The sequence below is a fragment of the Rousettus aegyptiacus genome, unplaced genomic scaffold (assembly GCF_014176215.1).
Source record: "Rousettus aegyptiacus isolate mRouAeg1 unplaced genomic scaffold, mRouAeg1.p scaffold_m13_p_6, whole genome shotgun sequence".
In the NCBI taxonomy this organism is placed as follows: Eukaryota; Metazoa; Chordata; class Mammalia; order Chiroptera; family Pteropodidae; genus Rousettus; species Rousettus aegyptiacus.
The window spans coordinates 99,716,818-99,733,032 of record NW_023416309.1 but is presented as its reverse complement, the minus strand read 5'-3'; the positions used below and the strand labels follow the sequence as shown (position 1 = coordinate 99,733,032).

Genomic DNA, 16,215 nt, shown 5'->3' with positions numbered 1-16,215 from the left:
GGACCTGGGGCAAGAAGGGCGGGGCGTGGCGGGGAGGTCTCCAGGGAGGTGCTGGCCTGACGTCCCCGCCCTATCCCGCCCCTCCCAGCTCGGGCTAGCCTTCCTTCCCAGAGCCTCAGGCGGCTGAGACGGAATCACAGCCTCCAGGGGCCGAGATCCGAGGAAGGCCTGGAGATGGCGGCGGTCCTCAAAGGGTCCCACACGCCAGCCACTGGGAGTCAACCTGGAAGCCTCCACCGGAGACCGCGGGAATCGCCGCTGAGTCAGCAACGCACGCGCGCGCCCGCCGTCGCCCCCGCCCCGTCCGCGGCCCCGCCCCGTCCCTCCTGAGCCTTGGTTAACCCCTTCCTACACAGAACCGCGGGATATTCACCCTGAGAGGACTCCACTCTACCCAAAGACCACAAAATTCCCTAGAATCCCAAGTTGCCCTCCCCACTGGAGTTCAGTGAGCTGTGCGCTCTAAATTAGATTTATTTTCGGCCTAAATCTTACTTCACCCATGGGCGAGGGCCACATCTAGAGCTGTGCCTTGCCCAGGTAGCTAAGGCTCTTTCCTTTCTCAGGGACCATGAGACGAGACAGGTTCAGAGGGCAGCAAGTGAGGCTTTCCTCGATGTCCTATGCCCTTGGTTCTCCAAAGTTCCTTCTCAGGAGCGTTTTTAATCTGTTGGTTAGTGAGTCAAGAGTTAAAACAAGAGCTTAAAGGAGGGCTTCCGTGACGTCACTAGCACTCCCGGTAAGACCTCACAGATGGGGGCGTGGCTAACATCGCACCGTCCCCTCCCTCCCAATTCCCCTGTCCCTCCCCGCTGTCACCGAGCCAGTGGCACATGATGCAACCCGCCGCGGTTTCGCTAGCTTGATTGGTGGCCGCGCCCGGCGCCAGGCGCAGGGATTGGGCAGAGGAGACTGTGACGAAAATTGGACCCTGCCCTGTAAAGGAGGGAGGAGAAAAAGAAGAGGGAGGGAGGGGAGCGAAGGGGAGGGGATTTGGGAGGCGGGTCCCGGCACTGTGCTCGCGCCCCTAGCGCGCCAGTCCCGGGCTGCAGGGAGCGCAGCGCGCGCGGCCCGGGCCCTGGCCACCGGACACTCTACCGGACACGACCCTCCCTGGAGCTTGGACAGCTGCCCACCTTGGACACTGCACCGGACACTGCCCCCCACAGGGCTGGACACTACAACGGACAGTACTTCCCAGCTCCGGACATTGCTCCCTCCTCCCCCTTGGGCCCTGGACGCTTTTCCCCCTCCCCCTCCGGGGGCCCGGACACTGAGCCCCCTGCAGGCTCTAGCTAGCGACCCCTTGCACCCCAGCGCCAGACACTGCCTCCTCCCTGTTCCTCTCTCCCTTCCCTTCTTCCTGCTTCATCTTTCCTCTGCTCGGGTCGGAGCCCCATCAGTTTCTCCGACCCCCTGCAGCTCAGCCCCGGCTGCCTGCGCCCCCATCCCCCGGCTGCTCGCCCGGATGCCTCTCCCCGGGGGATTGTGGTGGCTCCTCTGCTGCCGTCGAGGCTTTACTCTTCTGCACCGGGACTACGGGGACGGCGAGCTTAGCGGGGACGGGGACGAGGACGAGGACGAGGAGACCTTTGAGCTACGGACCCCAAGTCCAGCGGGCGGCGGGAGGGTAAGTCCCGAGGGGTTTAGAGCCTTGTCTGAATCCCTCTTACTACCACCGGCCGTCACGCCTGATCCTGCTCCAGACAACAGCCAAACGCCGCGCTCTTGGCGGACAGGAGACGTGGGAGAGGTTTTTGCCTGGGGGCCATAAGCCCCTAGGTGCTCAAGGAGCAGCCCTGCTCGGATGTGCGTATGGGCCTCGCGCCGCACGCTGGGCGCTGTCCACCTGCTGGGGGCCCTGAGGCGGGGGAGGCGTCACGCGTGGCCCGACCTGGCCCTGCCTCTCCCTTCCCCGCCGGGCCCGCGTCCCATCCCGTCTCCTTCCGCCTCCGCCAGCGCCGAGGAATGTGGCGAGGCCGGCTGGGCGGCTCGGACGCCTGGGTCCGCTCCGCTCCCAGGTCGTGAATTCTGAGCGCTGGGGCCAGATGCGGGAGTTCCCGCCGCGGGGACCTGGGCGAGGGGGAGAAGGCATCCTCAGATTGGGGTCCGTGGCAGGGACCCCACGGAAAGGGAACTGGGGGCCACAACTCTTCGAGGACCCCTCATCATTACCCTGCCACACAGGACAGAACTCTCGGCCCTTCTTGGTGAGGCTTCTGGGAAATCCCTAAGGGGATGGTGAGGGACACTCAGCTCCCTGGTTTTGTCGAATCTCCCCTTGGGGAAACTGAGGCTCCATTGGCGTGGGATACTTCCATCCCCTGTCGTCTCCTCTCCAATTCACCAGCACACCGGCAACCAGAATCCAGTGCGCTGTGGCCTGAGTCAGGCTCCCATCCCCCGCTCAGGGGTCCCCAGCAGGCCCGGTGGCTCTGTGCCCGGGTGGGGCGGGCTTCGCCGCTGGGGCCGGCGCCAGCACCTGGCGGAGGCGGAGGGCGGATAAATATAGAGGGGAGGGAAGGGAGGGAAGCAGGGGACTACGATTAGGCGAGTTGGTCTAAGAGGGTAGTCAGCACCTGCCACCCCTGACCCGGTGGTGGTGTAGCCAAGAGCCCCTTTCACACCCTCCAGAAAATAGGTGGACCTTCGCCTCAGGAAGGCACAGGCACAGGACCTAGGAGTCCCAAGCTTCCAGGCTGAGCAGAGGCAGCTCTGTGAACCAGGCCATCGCCTGCCTCGTGCTCCACCTCCACCCCTCTCCCCAGAGCTTGGGGACAGGTGTCTCTGCCCCCACCCCCCTCCTCCTGGCTTTAGCAGTCTGGGCGCAGTGGGACGATGGCACAGTTCCCGCCTGACCTGGCTCCTGGATGAGTTTGCAGCCTCTCTCAGACTCCAATCTACAGTTGAAGTTCTAGAAAAGCCGGGAGTGGGGGAGTGGGGAGAGGCGCAGGAGGCGGGGGGGGGGGCGGCGCAGAGGGGGCAGAATCCCCTACCACACCTGTCCTGTGGAGTGCGTGCCATTCCTCAGCCAGACCTGCCCTTTCTGAGCCCCAGCAAAGGGTCAGGGTCTCGGCTTACATTGAGTCTCAGGGGTGTCTGTGGGGAGGCATAAGAAGCTCTTGGAGAAAGCCTTATACTGAAGGAGTCTCTCTTCCCTTCATTCACTTCTGTGCCACCTCCTGCCTGCACATCGGCCAACTAAGGGAAAATGAGGAGAGGGTGACTTCGAACCTGCCACAGCAAGAAGGGACTACATCCACCTCTCCCTTTTCAAAGATGGGGAAGTTAAGACCCAAAGACTGGAAGGGACTTACCAAAGTTCCACAGAGAGTTAGTGCTTGAGCTGGTATTAGAACCCAAGTCTCCTGACTCGCTGCCCAGTGCTCTTTACACTCTACCAGAGCCCTGATTGCATCTTCAAAGGGTAACGCAGATAAAGCGGGAGCCATGGCTTCTTAGAAGGGGCTGTTCTGTAGAGACTGGCGGGAGGGTTGAGCCTAGGGGTTTTAGCTTACTGGCTCACACTCACGACTCCACTCCTTGATTCCTCAGTCCCCTGAGCAGCACTGTCCTAGGGGCAGAAGCCACATGCATCCTACAGGAGAGTTCTGATCCTGAGCTTGTTTCCCCAGGGCCCCCTGGACCTGACACTGACTCAGCCTGTGAGGAGCGGGCCAATCTCAGACAGGTGAGCTCGGTCCCATGGTCTGGAGACCCCAGCCCATTCTCAGGACCCCTACTCATGCTGCTTTCGCTCCCGCGATTGTGCAATAAGGGAGAGTCACTACCGGACGCTGTGGTTTGGCTGGGGTCCCGTGGGGGCGGTCCAGCTAGGGGCGCCGGGAGGAAGGGGGGTGCAGGCTATTTCTGGTGCGAGGTCAGACTGGCCCAGCGGTTCCCACAGCCTGGGGGAGGGGTGCCCAGTCCGGAGCAGGCACCCCTCGATGTCTGGGGAACCCCTGTAGAGGAGCCCCCTGGAGGCGTGGTGTACCACCCACAGCTTCGCCCAACCCTGCCTGCCCTCTGGACCAGGCTGCAGAGCTGGGAAGAGACGCGGAGCCTCATCCCGGAGAAAGGGCCGCTGGAGGACGACACAGATGTTGTCGTGAAAGGTGAAGACCCATCTCATGCGCTCTGGAGGACCCCCAATCCCAACTGTCCAGGGGATAATGTCTTCTGCTAATCCCCTCCCCCTTAGGTTGGCTGTACCGTGAGCCCCGCGGAGGAGGGGCGAGGCCCTGGCTACCTCCACGCCGGTCCTGGTTCGTGCTCACCAGGGACTCCCTGGACCAGTTCAGCAGCAACGGGAAGGGGGCGCGGCGTCTTGGGAGCCTTGTGCTCACCAGCTTGTGCTCAGTAACCGGCCCGGAACGCAGGCCCAAAGAGACCGGTGAGACCTCGTGGGGACTCTCCTACCTTTCAGAGCAGTGCCCCCAGCCGGCCTTGATTGCCTTCTGGGGCTTCTCTTTCTTTTAGGTCTGTGGTCAGTGATCGTGTCTGGTCGGAAGCACAGTGTCCGGCTCTGCTCCCCGCGTCAGGCCGAGGCAGAGCGCTGGGGGGTGGCGCTGCGGGAGGTGATCGCCTCCAAGGCACCACTGGAGACCCCCACCCAACTGCTGCTCAGAGACATTCAGGTGACAGAGAGGGGTCTCCATCGAGAAAGAGGAGGGTGGTGGACCCAGCAGTTATCTGGATTCATGAAAAGCCCTCTTCTCCATCACTTTGAACCTTTCCCTGGCCCCTAGGATAGCTGCGGGGACCCTGAGGCCGTGGCCCTCATTTACCATCGGAACCCGATTCTGAGGCACACCAGTGGGGCCTTGTACGCGCCACTCCTGCCCTTGCCCTACGGAGGCAGTGCCCCTGGTGAGTAGTGCTGTGTCCCCAGTCCCTTGGACAGGGAATCTGAATGCCTCACCAGACAGGGACCCAGGAGTCCTCAGGGGACCAATTCAGCCCCTCACTTTTCAAAGAATAAAGGTGAAACCAGAAGCTGACCAGACATACCCAGGGTAGCAGGGTGGGAAGACAGCACAGAAAAAAAGATCCCCTTTGACCACGTTTCTTATGGGTCTGTTTCTGACGACTGGTGTTCCTTCATGAGTTTTTACATTGTCTTCTATTCTTTCATTATACTTTTAAGACCAGGCTGTACTACCTTTACAAGTGGTGGAAAGGCCAGTACTCTGGGAGAATGTGCTGGCCTCATCCAACTATATTTCTCCCCAAAAGGGATTAGTGACTGGCCCAGGTCCTAAAGCTAGAGGATTAAGGGGAGCTGGGAGAAGAACCCTGATTTTCTGACTCCCAGTCCAGCCTGTTTTTGGATCCATGGTGATGGCTCTCTGTATCCAATTATAGAATCTGGGTTTAAACCTATGTCCTTTAGTCTATCCCTCTACCTTACAGCTTTAGCAGTTCTGGAGGGGCACTGGGAGGCAAGGGTTGAGAGTTTGGCTCTGTGGGGACCATTGCTTTCCCTTCACTCTTCCTGTCCTTCGTACCCTCCCTTCCTTGTCACCCTCTGTCCTCTTACACTCCCTCTGACCCCCTCTGGTTCATGCCTTCCCCCCAGGGCCCAGCTCTGTGTCCCCTCTCCAAACCGTCCCTCCGCCCCCACCCTTCCACAGGTCCGGGCTACGCACCCTTGCGCGAGGAGGCGGTGCGGCTGTTCCTGGCGCTGCAGGCCCTGGAGGGGGCGCGGCGCCCGGGGCCCCTGATGCAGGGTGTACTCCAGACCTGCCGGGACCTGCCTGCGCTCCGCGATGAACTCTTCCTGCAGCTGGCTAAGCAGACCTCGGGCCCTGCTGGCCCCCCCGGGCTCCGGGCTACCGAAGACCCCGCGGCCCTACGGTACTGGCAGCTCCTAACCTGCATGAGCTGCACCTTCCGGCCCGGGGGAGCTGTACGGGGTCACCTCCTAGGACATCTGGAGAGGTGAGAGGGGTGGAGTGGGGTAAGATCAAGGCAAGAAAGCTACAGGGCCAGGAGAGAATGATAAGCCTTTTCCAATGGTTTGGCAGATAGAGAACTTAGACCCAGAGAAGCAAAGGGATTTACCCAAGGTCAGGGCCGCTGCTAATATGCGCAGTGCCTTTGTGGGAATTACAAGATCACATCTCATTTGCAGGTGGAGAAATTACAAATAGGTACCCACTTTGGGTAGATGAATTATCAAAAGGCTATTTTCCTCAGGGGGGATGCAGTGCAGAGCCAGGGCTGGATTTTGGATGTTGACCTGAAGGAGGATTATGGAGACTTTGGGAAGTGAGAGGGGGAAGTTAGGAGTCTCCAGGAGCCTTAGAAAGTAATTCACCTCCATACAAAGAGTCACCGGTCGATTCAGAAGAGCCTGTTGCTGCCTTCAAGGAACTTAGAGTTGGAGGGCAGGGAATTGACTAGGAGAAATAAACTCTAAAATAAGAAGGCGAGGTAGAGGGGGAAGGAAAGCCCTCAGAGCCCTGAGGCTCGGCTTTTCTCTACTCCAGGACTGAGCAGGCACTCCCGGACTCGGAACTGGCGGAATATGCGCGCTTTATTCGAAAAGCGCTGGGCCGGACGCGAGGCCGAGAGCTGGTGCCTTCGCTGGCAGAGATTTCCGCGCTGAGCCGACGGCAAGAGTTGTTATGCACCGTGCACTGTCCGGGGGCTGGTGCCTGCCCTGTGGCCATAGACTCCCACACCACTGCGGCGGAAGTAAGATCAGAGAAAGACCCCTGAAACCTCAACCCTGCCTCCCAGCTCCCCACGACCGGTTTGCCCCAATTATGAAATTCATCATGGGTGAGAGGTGTATTTGGCGGGACTGAGAGACCTAGAAGACCCCTCCAGCTGGATCTTCCCCTCCAGAAGTCCTGGCAAGACCCTTGCGGGGCCTGACTTTCCCGTCCTGCCCTCTTCCCTCCAGGTTGCTCGAGAGCTGGTAGGGCGGCTGGGCTTGGCCCGAAGCCGTAATGCATTCGCGCTGTATGAACAGCGAGGGGCCCAGGAGCGAGCCCTGGCTGGTGGGACTCTTGTGGCCGACGTGCTCACCAGGTTTGAGAAGTAAATGTCCAGCCCCAGCCCTGCTCTCCTTTAGCCCATCTGCCTCTCAGCTTCGGTCAATCCCTAAGCAAACTTTTATGAGCGCTCGCCACTTGCCCTGCACAGTGATGTTTATTGGTTCCCAGATGGACCCCTGCCCGCCAGCCGTTTGCAGTCGGGCTTCGAGGCTCCCCTCCACTGTCCACTCCACCCTGGCCCCGCCCCCAACAATAGGCCCGGCTCCCAGAGGCCCGCACCTTGGGGGGCCTTGCTTCTGCAACGCATAGCGGGGTGTTCTCTGCTGCAGTTTGGCTGGGGAGGAAGCCTGGCTGGAGGACTCGCCCGACTCTGGTTGGAGACTGTGTCTGCGTCTTCATGGACCTCTGCACCCTGAGGGGCTGTCCCCAGACAGCCACGAACTGCCTTTCCTCTTTGAGCAGGTGAGGATCTCCGGCATTCACGCCCCCCAAAAGACCCCTGAGCCTCAACCCATCCCCTGCTGGGCCATCACATTTCGTCGTTATGACAACCCCGTGGGAAGCTTCACTTGAACCCAGACCTCAGATTCCTCGTCCTGAGGTGTTTTTGCGACCATACAGCCACCGCTGCCTCGCTGACGCCCGGTGCTTCCCTGTAGGCTCACGCTCTGCTGCTGCGCGGCCGGCCACCGCCGCCCGATGACACGCTGCGCGCCCTGGCGGCGCTGCGTCTGCAGAGCCTGCACCAGGACTTCTCCCCGCGGGCGCCTCCGCCGCGCCTGGACCGCTTGCTGCCGCCCCCAGCCCCACTGCGTGAACACTCTCCCCGCCCAATCCCCAGGCCTCCCCCATCTGCCGCCCTGCTGGCTGGGGCAATCTGGAGCCCAGGACTAGCCAAGAGTCGAGCAGAGCGGGCCCGGCGTGGCGGGGCGGGCCGCAAGGCGGGAAGCTTGGCCCAAGAGGGAGGAGGTGGCACCGGCACCGCGGCTGCTGTGCTAGGCAGCTGGAAGCGGCTACGGGGCATGGGCCGAGCTGAGGCCATGGCTGCCTACCTGGCTCTGGCGGCGCAGTGTCCAGGGTTCGGCGCTGCTCGGTATGACGTTCTGGAGCTGAGCACGGTGAGGGGGAGAAGGGAGAGGGGGACTCTGGTGGCCCAAGCCCCACACCTTTGCCCTAGAACCAGAGGTCCCCACTGTGGGTCATTTCACTCCCTACACCCAGCACAGCTGCCCATCCCAGATCCCAGGATTCACTGCCTGGCCCTTGGACCCTTATGCCTCTAGAGCCTTAGCTCCTCCACACATGCACTGTGGATCATGGGGAGACCAGGAAACTTCCTACTTACAGCCATATTTTCTCACCAAAAACAGTGCTACGGGGTCCCCTTTTTGCACCCTGACTCTGCCTGTCTGTCCGCAGGAGTCTGATGGGGGTGCTCCACAGAAGCTATGCCTGGGCCTGGGAGCCAAGGCCATGTCCCTCTCTCGACCCGGTGAGACAGAGCCCATCCACAGTGTCAGCTATGGCCATGTGGCCGCCTGCCAGCTAATGGGCCCCCACACTCTAGCATTGAGGGTGGGAGAGAGCCAGATCCTCCTGCAGAGTCCCCAGGTGAGTGGGAAAGAGGGGTGTGGAAAGAGGAAAGAAGGGAAAACATGTCAAGAAACAATTTATTAAACAGATCATGGTCCAGGTACAGCTCTGGGCACTGGAGACCCAGCAGTGATCAAAGATAATAAGATCAAGGAGCTTACATTAAAGTGGGGGGGTCAGACTCTAAAGGAGAAATCAGACTATTTAAGATAGGGATAAGTGCTACAAAGGAAAGAGTAGTGTGACAGAAGGTGACGAGGGGGCCATAGCACTAGGCAGGATGGTCAGAAAAGGATACTCAAAGAAGGTGACATTTAAGCTAGCCATAAGAAGGTCTGGGGGAACAGCATTCCAGAAAAAGGGAATTGCAAGTGCAAAGACCCTGAGACGAGAATAAACAGCATATTACAGAAGCAGAAAAAAGCAAGTGTGACTGGCACATAGTGAGTGAGGGAAAGAGTGATGATGAGGAGGGAAAAATTGCAGGGAACAGCTCATGTAAGGCCTTGGTAAGGAGCCAGGGTGGAAGATGAGACAGGAGAATCCAGAGGCCCCTGTTGCACTCTGACCTCTGCCCTCTCTTAGGTGGAAGAAATCATGCAGCTGGTGAATGCCTACTTGGCCAACCCCTCCCCTGAGAGGCCCTGCAGCAGCCCTTCTCCTCCATGCCAAGACCTGCCAGACACCTCCTCTCCCAGCCAGCACCCGGGCCTGGATGAGCCCCAGGGACAGTCTGGCTATTTGGGGCAGCTGCAGGAATGAGCCTGCCAAGAGGTCATGACCTCCCTCCCGTCTCCAGCCTGGACCTGGACTGCTCTGAGATTTGAGGGAACCATGGACCCTTTTGACCCTGCAGGGACAGGGCACACTACACACCCAAGGGCTGTAATGGGTGCAGAAAATTTTCTAGTTTGTTTCTTAATTTATTTGTAGAAGAGAAGAAAAAAAAATTCCTTATTTACACAAATCCTTCCTGTGGGAGTGTTGTCAGTAGGACAAGTTAGAGCTCCATAGCTCAGAGCTCCACCCCTAGAGACGCCCACACTTTGGGCTTTTACCAGCACTGAGAGAAGTCTGAACATCACAGGGCTCCACCCTCCTTGACCTTCTGAAGGCTTTAACCTCCTCTTAACCAGTATCCTGCCATAGGGTGGTGGGTGGGGCAGACAAGAGGGCAGTTGTCGAAGCTGGCAATTACTCACCCTCTCTTCTCCATTGAGTGGCATAGGGATAGCCTCTGGCATCCCTGAGGCCAGAGGGCAGTGAGTCATCAGGACTGGCACTATCCAGTTCCAACCCTGGTGTCCAGCTTCTAGGGCCTAGTTGGGTCCATCTTTGGTGTGCCTACTGCTTTGGGCCTGGAATGGAGAGAAGCCTGAGGCAGGATCAGACCCAAGAACTTCTCTGGCACAGATAAGGAACTAGTTAGGATGGGATGAGCCCTACTCCTGAGTTCCTTTCCTGCTTTATCAGGTTGGGTTGAATGGAGTTGAATTCCTGAAGGTCTGATAGCCTTGGGCACTGGGAATCCAGAGTCCCAGCTTTCCTGACCTGCTTTAAAGGCTGTAGGCCCTCCTTCAGTAACCCCCACACCCTCTGCCCTAAGTGGAGAAGGCTGGGGCAATACTGATTCACCTGAAGGCAAGAGTTTAGGCAAGAAGATCACAGACCTCAATAATCCTCTGGAGTCCTTAGAGTAGGTCTAACTCCAGTAAAACAGCCTGGTTCTATGCAAGAGATACCAATGTAAACAGTGGATACATTAAGACCTAGACTAAGTGGTAAGAAACTGGAGCAGATAAAGGCTACCCGGTCAACAAATGCCTGGGCAATGGGAGGGATGACCGAGGTCCCTTCACAGTCACAGACCAAGCCCTGATTATATTTGCAACCAAGCTTTATTACTTTATTAGAGATAAATAAGCATATCAAGGTCAGGGCATGGGTAGGAGGGAGTAGGGCCAGCTTCTGGGTTGGAGATGAACCTAGAAGGATTGCTGGTGAGGGAAATTTGGGTCAGAGGGACCAGGCACAATGGGGCGGTGCTTACTGTCCAGGGGGAGTAGTAGGGAAGAAGTCACTGCTCCTGGGTGCCCCAGGAGATGTAGTCCGGCCGCGTGGCTGCATGATACTCATCGATAAGCTCCTGCACAACCTCTCTGGATCTGTCCAGCTCGTCAAAGTTCTCCTTGAAGATGTCCTCCTTGCGGAATTGCTCCAGGAAGGCCTCCCGTTTCCGCAACTTGTCATACTGCTGGCAGGAACTTTCAAAGAGCTGAAAGAGATAGAAATCTCCATGATGGGAGCCGGTACAGGACAGAGGGTTGGAACAGACTAGGGAGAGTGATGCAGGTGCTAGTGGAGCTGAGTGGCCAAAGAAGACCAGGAGATAAGCCTCACCGAGGAGATGCTGGTGTGGTTGGCCATCATGAGCCCGCTGACTCGGTGGGCAGAGGGCAGGTAGGGAGACTTCCTCGACAGGGCCACCTGGATGCTGGCTGGGCCCCAGGGAATGAAGTTGGCCAACTTCCGTTCCCGGATCCTCTGCAGGCTCTTGTGGACCTGAGGTGGGCACAGGACTGGTGGTGGTCGCTTTTCCTCTACCCCTGCAGGTTCCAGGGCTGGAACAAAGGGGCCTCGCCTACCTGAGTGGGGTCCACTTCCCCCTGGATGATGTTGAGGATGGCAATGTAGCAGTGGTTGGTCTGGCGGTCCCGGCCGGTGGACACCATCACATTTTTGGGCTGCAGCAGCCGCCTCATGACATCCAGGACCGTGGTCTTCCTCACGCTGGCCACCTGAGGGGACAGTGGGCCACAGGGACCAGGCCGGCACTCAGGGCACAGTCCAGAGACACATGGGGGGAAGAGTAGGCAACCCATGTCCCCAACCAGACCCGTGACAGTATGGTTTCTTGGGGGAGTGTCTTTAGATTCAGGTCTATACCGAGCCTCTGCTGTGAGATCAGGAATCTTAGCCCTGCTCAGCTCAGCAAACTCGTGCCCCTGTGCAGGAGCATAAGCAGACCCCGCACATCCCAGGCCCTGCAGGGAGCCAGGCCAAGGGGGGAGGACAGCAAGTCAGTACAGAAGTCATACAGTTGGTGCCAGTCCCTGAGCACAGAGCCTCTGGGGGCTGCAAAGGGCAGGTCTTGGGGCAGCAGGGAGGAGAGCAAGGCTCGCTTGGGGCCTACTGGGCCCAGGGCCAGCCTGGACTGGGACTCTGAGGGCTGTTCCTACCGACTGGTCTGTGGTGAGGGGGGTGTAGCCCGTCATAAGGAAGTGGAGCCGTGGTGTGGGAATGAGCGAGGCGATGAGGCCGATCAGGTCGTTGTTCATGTAGCCGGGGTAGCGCAGGGTGGTGGTGCTGGCGGACATGATGGTGGACACCTGGGGACAGGGGCGCCATGTCATGCATCTTTCTTGGGGATGCCTCCCATCCCCAGATGGCACTGCAGCAAGGAGGGGTTCCAGTCCAAAGGAGCCCAAGAATAGGGGCTCACCAGCTGGTTGATCTGGGAGAAAGATGGGTTCTGGATGTGTAGGCGGTCCGTAGCGATCCGGTTCAGGGCTGTGTTGTCCAGCACCACCTGGGGGGACAGAAGAGGGTCACGGCACCTTTTTTAGGAGAAAGGGAGCAGAGAAATAAGTTATTAGCTTAGCTCTCCTCTAAACTCCAAAACCAGGAAGTAGGTGTGCTTATTTAAAAGGAAAGTACTGTGTCTGGGGCATCACGAGACACTTTTCTACCATCCAGTGAAGTAAAATATTTTATTGTCCCATTGCCATGCACTGTGTCTGGCTCTGGAAGTACCATGGAAAATAAATAGGCATGGTCTTTGGGTCTGCAGACTAGTGGAGGGAGACTGACATTAAATATAAAATAACAGAAAGGCATAGTTATATACTTTTATACAGGCTGAAATATGCGCAAAGGAATTTAACTTTGAGTGACCAGGGAAGGTTTATGCTAAGAAAGTTACTCTTGGGCTGAAAATTTAAGCATGAGTAGGCATTAAGAAGGCTAAATGGGGACATATGGGGGACTATAAGCAACTGGGGGTCTGGTCCTTATTTCATAATTTGGGACACCAGGTATGGCTTTGTTGGTTCTCTCTTTTCTGGGCAGGGGCTCGGGAAGGGCAAGTGTATGTGTCTTACTAGTTTGGGGAGGCAGACGCAAGTCCCCCACACCCTCCTCCAATGCTCACCACACAGTCTGCATTCTGGGTCAGCCTCTTGAGTGTTAGCAATGAGTTGTAGGGCTGGACGACCACGTCGCTCATCTCATCCTGGTTGGGAAACACTGAGTATGTCTGTACCAGCTTCTTGGGGTACCTGGAGGTGAGGAAGAGGAAAAAGGGAAGGTGGCACAGTGAACTGAAAGGACTCCCATCGCTGCCCATTTCTGTTTTCTCTAGGGATAACAGGGGTCATTCCTTTCCAAGTGCTACCCAGCACTGGCACAAAAGGGGTGAGGGCAGAACTGAGTCTTCAGAGCCCAGGAGCCAAAAAGATAAGCCGAAAGCATCAAACTCTGTCGGTCCCCTTTTCTCTCTAGGCAAACATCCCTCCCAGGAGTTACTGCGTCCAAGATGCTTCCTAGGTGGCCAGGCTCTGTTCCTACTTATAACTCAAAGGGCTAGTGGCAGGCCTTTCAGTCAATGAGAAAAAAGTGACAAAAAGGAATGCCATTACCCAGGGAACCAGGGCTAATACTCTCTCCTCAAACACAGGCTCACCTGTCATTCAGTCGCTCCAGGAGGTAAGAGCCCAGGCCAGAACCCGTCCCTCCAGCGATGGAGTGACATAGCACAAAGCCCTGCATGGGGAGAGATGGAGAGGCATTCTCCAGGAATCTGAGGAGAGGCTTCGGGCTTGTCTCATTTCCTACTCCCAACACACTCATGTCTCAGGGCTTCCTCCACGTCCATCCAGGCTGAGGGTCCTTGAAAAGGATGATTCATGCCTAAAACGCTGATGCTATCCAGATTAGGATCTCCTTGAGGACAAGGACTGTACCTTATTTACCTTAATATCTCACATCTGATGCTCTGTAAACAAGTTTTGAATTGAATTGCCCCCATTATATTACATTTTCAGGGTACCTCCTGACCTTCCCCTAGCACTTTTCAGCATTTTGTTTTTTCTTCAGTGGGGCAGAACCTCACCTCTAGGCTGTCACTTCCATCGGCTTCTCTGTCTATGATGTCAAAAATGTCTTCATGGATTTTCTCACCCTGTATAAAGACATAGGGAAGAAAGGTCAGGATGAAGATTCTGGAGAATATCTCTTTTCAGCACCAAGAACTCTATCCTGGGAAACTGCTACTACCCTCAAACAGAGCCTCAGCTGTGGCCCTCAACCCAGAAAAGCTACTTTGTAAATAATCTGCAGTTTGCATGAACCTCCCTGGTTGTCCCTCTTGTCAGGGTATCCCTTTGTACCTTATTTATGGTCAATCTGGTCTGGTCAGATCCCCAAGCTGCTCAAACCTGCCTTGTCCAGGGGAGAGAAATATCAAGGGTCTGGGATGGCCACCTGAATACCTGGGAGAATCCACTGGCCCAATTGTTGCCAGCTCCTCCTCCATGCTCCGACAGATAGATGTTCTCTGGGTTGTAGAGCTTGGCATAAGGGGAGTTGAGGATGGAATGGATCACGCGGGGCTCCAGGTCCAGCAGCACAGCCCTGGGGATGTAGTGCTCATCGTCTGCCTGTCAGCGGGAGTCCAGGAGGGGGCCCACTCAGCTAAGGCCAGCCCAGTCCTCCTTCCAACTCTGGTTCCTGCCTGCCCTCCCTCCTGGAGCCAGAAGCTCTGGCCTCTCTGCCCAGTGGGGATTCCCAAAGCTGCTGCCCTTCCCTTAGGCCCCGTGGCCAAGTCGCTGGGAGCACCTGGTAGAAAAAGACGTCCTTGCGATCAGTGCCCTCGGTGGCGAATTCCTCCACTATGCCCTCCGGGCTGATACCATGCTCCGCGCACAGCTGTTTCCAGAACTCGAACCCAACTGGGGGATGAGAAGAGATCCTTGGTCCGCTACACTCACGCGGCCTCAAGAGCCCAGGGTTAGGCTCAGAGGCTTTCACACCAGAGGATGGACCCAAGACGCCTGGTCTGGGAGCAGTCACAGACCAGGACTGTAGACGCAGGTCTGGGTTTGGGGCTCGTTCATCATGCGCAGTAGGGCAGGGGGTTCATGGGAGGGAAAGGGGGATTGGAGGATGACAAGCATTTGGGTGGAACCCGAAGGGGCAGAACCGGAGAGTGGAGGGGCCCGGCGCACGCTCGCTCACTCTGGTTGCCGCACTGGCCCAGCTGCAGGGTGATGATCTCCCGGGGCATCGCTCTTCAGACGTGGGCGCGCCAGCCCGGCCCGGCGGGAGTCACAGCGCAGACGAAAGCCTGGCAGCCAGACGCGCAGGACGTGGAAAGCGAGCGCTCTCCTCGTTTTTTGACGCCGGTGTTCGGTCTGCGCGTGTGCAGTGCAGGCCTCCCCGCGGCCGGCGGGCCGGGATGCCCAACCTGGGTATCATTTCCCCCACGACACTTGCTGCGAGAATTCGGCACAGGCGCAGAGCGAGGCCACGCCCCCTACTGCCCACCCGCTTCAGCTCCGCGCCTGCGCGGTGATACCAGCTGGGGCTGCAGAGTTGCGACCTCCGCGGAGCGGAGGTGAGAGGAGGGGCGGCTCAGGTGTGTGGAGTCAGCTACGCTGTATATAGTTTGATGGGAGGCTCTGTTAAATGGAGCGGCTGGATCGAAGCCAGTTTTCTTCTTTTAAATTTCTACTTTTAAATTAAATTTACCTAACATAAAATTTACCATTTAAATCGTTTTAAATGTATAATTCTGTGGCATAAATTACATTCACATTCTTCTACAAACATCACTAACATTCATGTCCAGGACTTTGTGATTCGCCCATACTGAAACTCTGTACAATAACTGCCCTAACCACCATTCTACTTTCTGTCTCTATGATTTTAACTACTCTAGGTAGCTCATATAGGTGGAATAATACAGTATTTGTACTTTCGTGTCTGGCTTATTTCACTTAGCATAATGTCTTCAGGGTTGCTTCATGTTGTGGCATGTGTCAGAATGCCATTCCTTTTTTAAGGCTGTATAATATACCATTGTATGTATGCCACATTTTGTGTTTATTCATTCATCTATTGATGGACAGCTGGAGTTGCTTCCACATAGTAGCTATTGTGAATAATTCGGTTATGAACATGGGTATAAAAATACCTGAGTCCCTGATTTGAATTCTTCTGGGTAAAATTGGTGGATCACATGGGAATTTCATGTTTAATTTTTTTGACACAATGCCATACCATTTTCTATAGTGCTGCACTATTTTACATTTCCACTAGCAATGCACAAGCATTCCAATTTCTCTACATCCTTGCCAATACTCGTTACTTTCTTTTTAAAAAAATAATAGCCATCTTAATGAGTGTAAAGTAGTATCTCATTGTGGTCGTATATTTTTTTAAATTACAAAAAGTTTTAAGCATAAAGCATGATTTTTGTATTTTTTCTATACATTTCTATTTCAAAATTGTATAGGAATGGTATCAGAGTGTAATAATCCTTTTGTAACCTTTTTTCACC

General features: G+C 56.5%; 2 protein-coding genes across 8 annotated transcripts; one reads left to right on the top strand and one right to left on the bottom strand.

Annotated features, from left to right (window-relative positions):
* The first annotated feature begins 1,026 nt into the window (after positions 1 to 1,026).
* On the top strand, positions 1,027 to 10,488 carry PLEKHH3 (pleckstrin homology, MyTH4 and FERM domain containing H3). Of its 7 annotated transcripts, none has more exons than XR_001597631.2 (13): positions 1,027 to 1,630; positions 3,636 to 3,691; positions 4,036 to 4,115; positions 4,202 to 4,393; positions 4,480 to 4,637; positions 4,749 to 4,869; positions 5,634 to 5,940; positions 6,492 to 6,699; positions 6,911 to 7,047; positions 7,334 to 7,466; positions 7,664 to 8,097; positions 8,424 to 8,615; positions 9,183 to 10,488. XR_001597631.2 is itself a non-coding variant. In XM_016150889.2 (13 exons), exons 1-13 carry the CDS (start codon positions 1,469 to 1,471, stop codon positions 9,357 to 9,359), a joined length of 2,382 nt encoding a protein of 793 aa, XP_016006375.2. In that variant the 5' UTR covers positions 1,027 to 1,468; the 3' UTR covers positions 9,360 to 9,564. The 7 variants fall into 7 exon arrangements, 5 of the variants coding, with proteins under 5 accessions (XP_016006375.2, XP_036079279.1, XP_036079277.1 ...); XM_016150889.2 differs by having other exon boundaries at positions 7,664 to 8,122; positions 9,183 to 9,564; XM_036223384.1 differs by lacking the exon at positions 1,027 to 1,630 and adding an exon at positions 1,637 to 2,210 and having other exon boundaries at positions 7,664 to 8,122; positions 9,183 to 9,564.
* LOC107513833 (tubulin gamma-2 chain) lies at positions 10,477 to 15,153 on the bottom strand. Its single transcript, XM_016150896.2, has 11 exons — positions 14,892 to 15,153; positions 14,493 to 14,605; positions 14,147 to 14,314; positions 13,768 to 13,836; positions 13,339 to 13,418; positions 12,808 to 12,934; positions 12,100 to 12,186; positions 11,837 to 11,986; positions 11,243 to 11,395; positions 10,998 to 11,159; positions 10,477 to 10,872 (listed from the first exon to the last, which is right to left on the bottom strand). Exons 1-11 carry the CDS (start codon positions 14,938 to 14,940, stop codon positions 10,675 to 10,677), a joined length of 1,356 nt encoding a protein of 451 aa, XP_016006382.1. The 5' UTR covers positions 14,941 to 15,153; the 3' UTR covers positions 10,477 to 10,674.
* Positions 15,154 to 16,215: the final 1,062 nt, after the last annotated feature.

Coding starts and splice junctions, on each gene's coding strand:
- LOC107513833 (XM_016150896.2), bottom strand. CDS start 14,940: ATGCCCCGGGAGATCATCACCCTGCAGCTGGGCCAGTGCGGCAACCAG. Junction 14,606..14,891: donor GGGCCAGTGCGGCAACCAGA/GTGAGCGAGCGT, acceptor CTCATCCCCCAG/TTGGGTTCGAGTTCTGGAAA. Junction 13,419..13,767: donor ATGGAAGTGACAGCCTAGAG/GTGAGGTTCTGC, acceptor CTCCCCATGCAG/GGCTTTGTGCTATGTCACTC.
- PLEKHH3 (XM_016150887.2), top strand. CDS start 3,746: ATGCTGCTTTCGCTCCCGCGATTGTGCAATAAGGGAGAGTCACTACCG. Junction 4,116..4,201: donor CACAGATGTTGTCGTGAAAG/GTGAAGACCCAT, acceptor CCTCCCCCTTAG/GTTGGCTGTACCGTGAGCCC. Junction 6,700..6,910: donor CCCACACCACTGCGGCGGAA/GTAAGATCAGAG, acceptor TCTTCCCTCCAG/GTTGCTCGAGAGCTGGTAGG.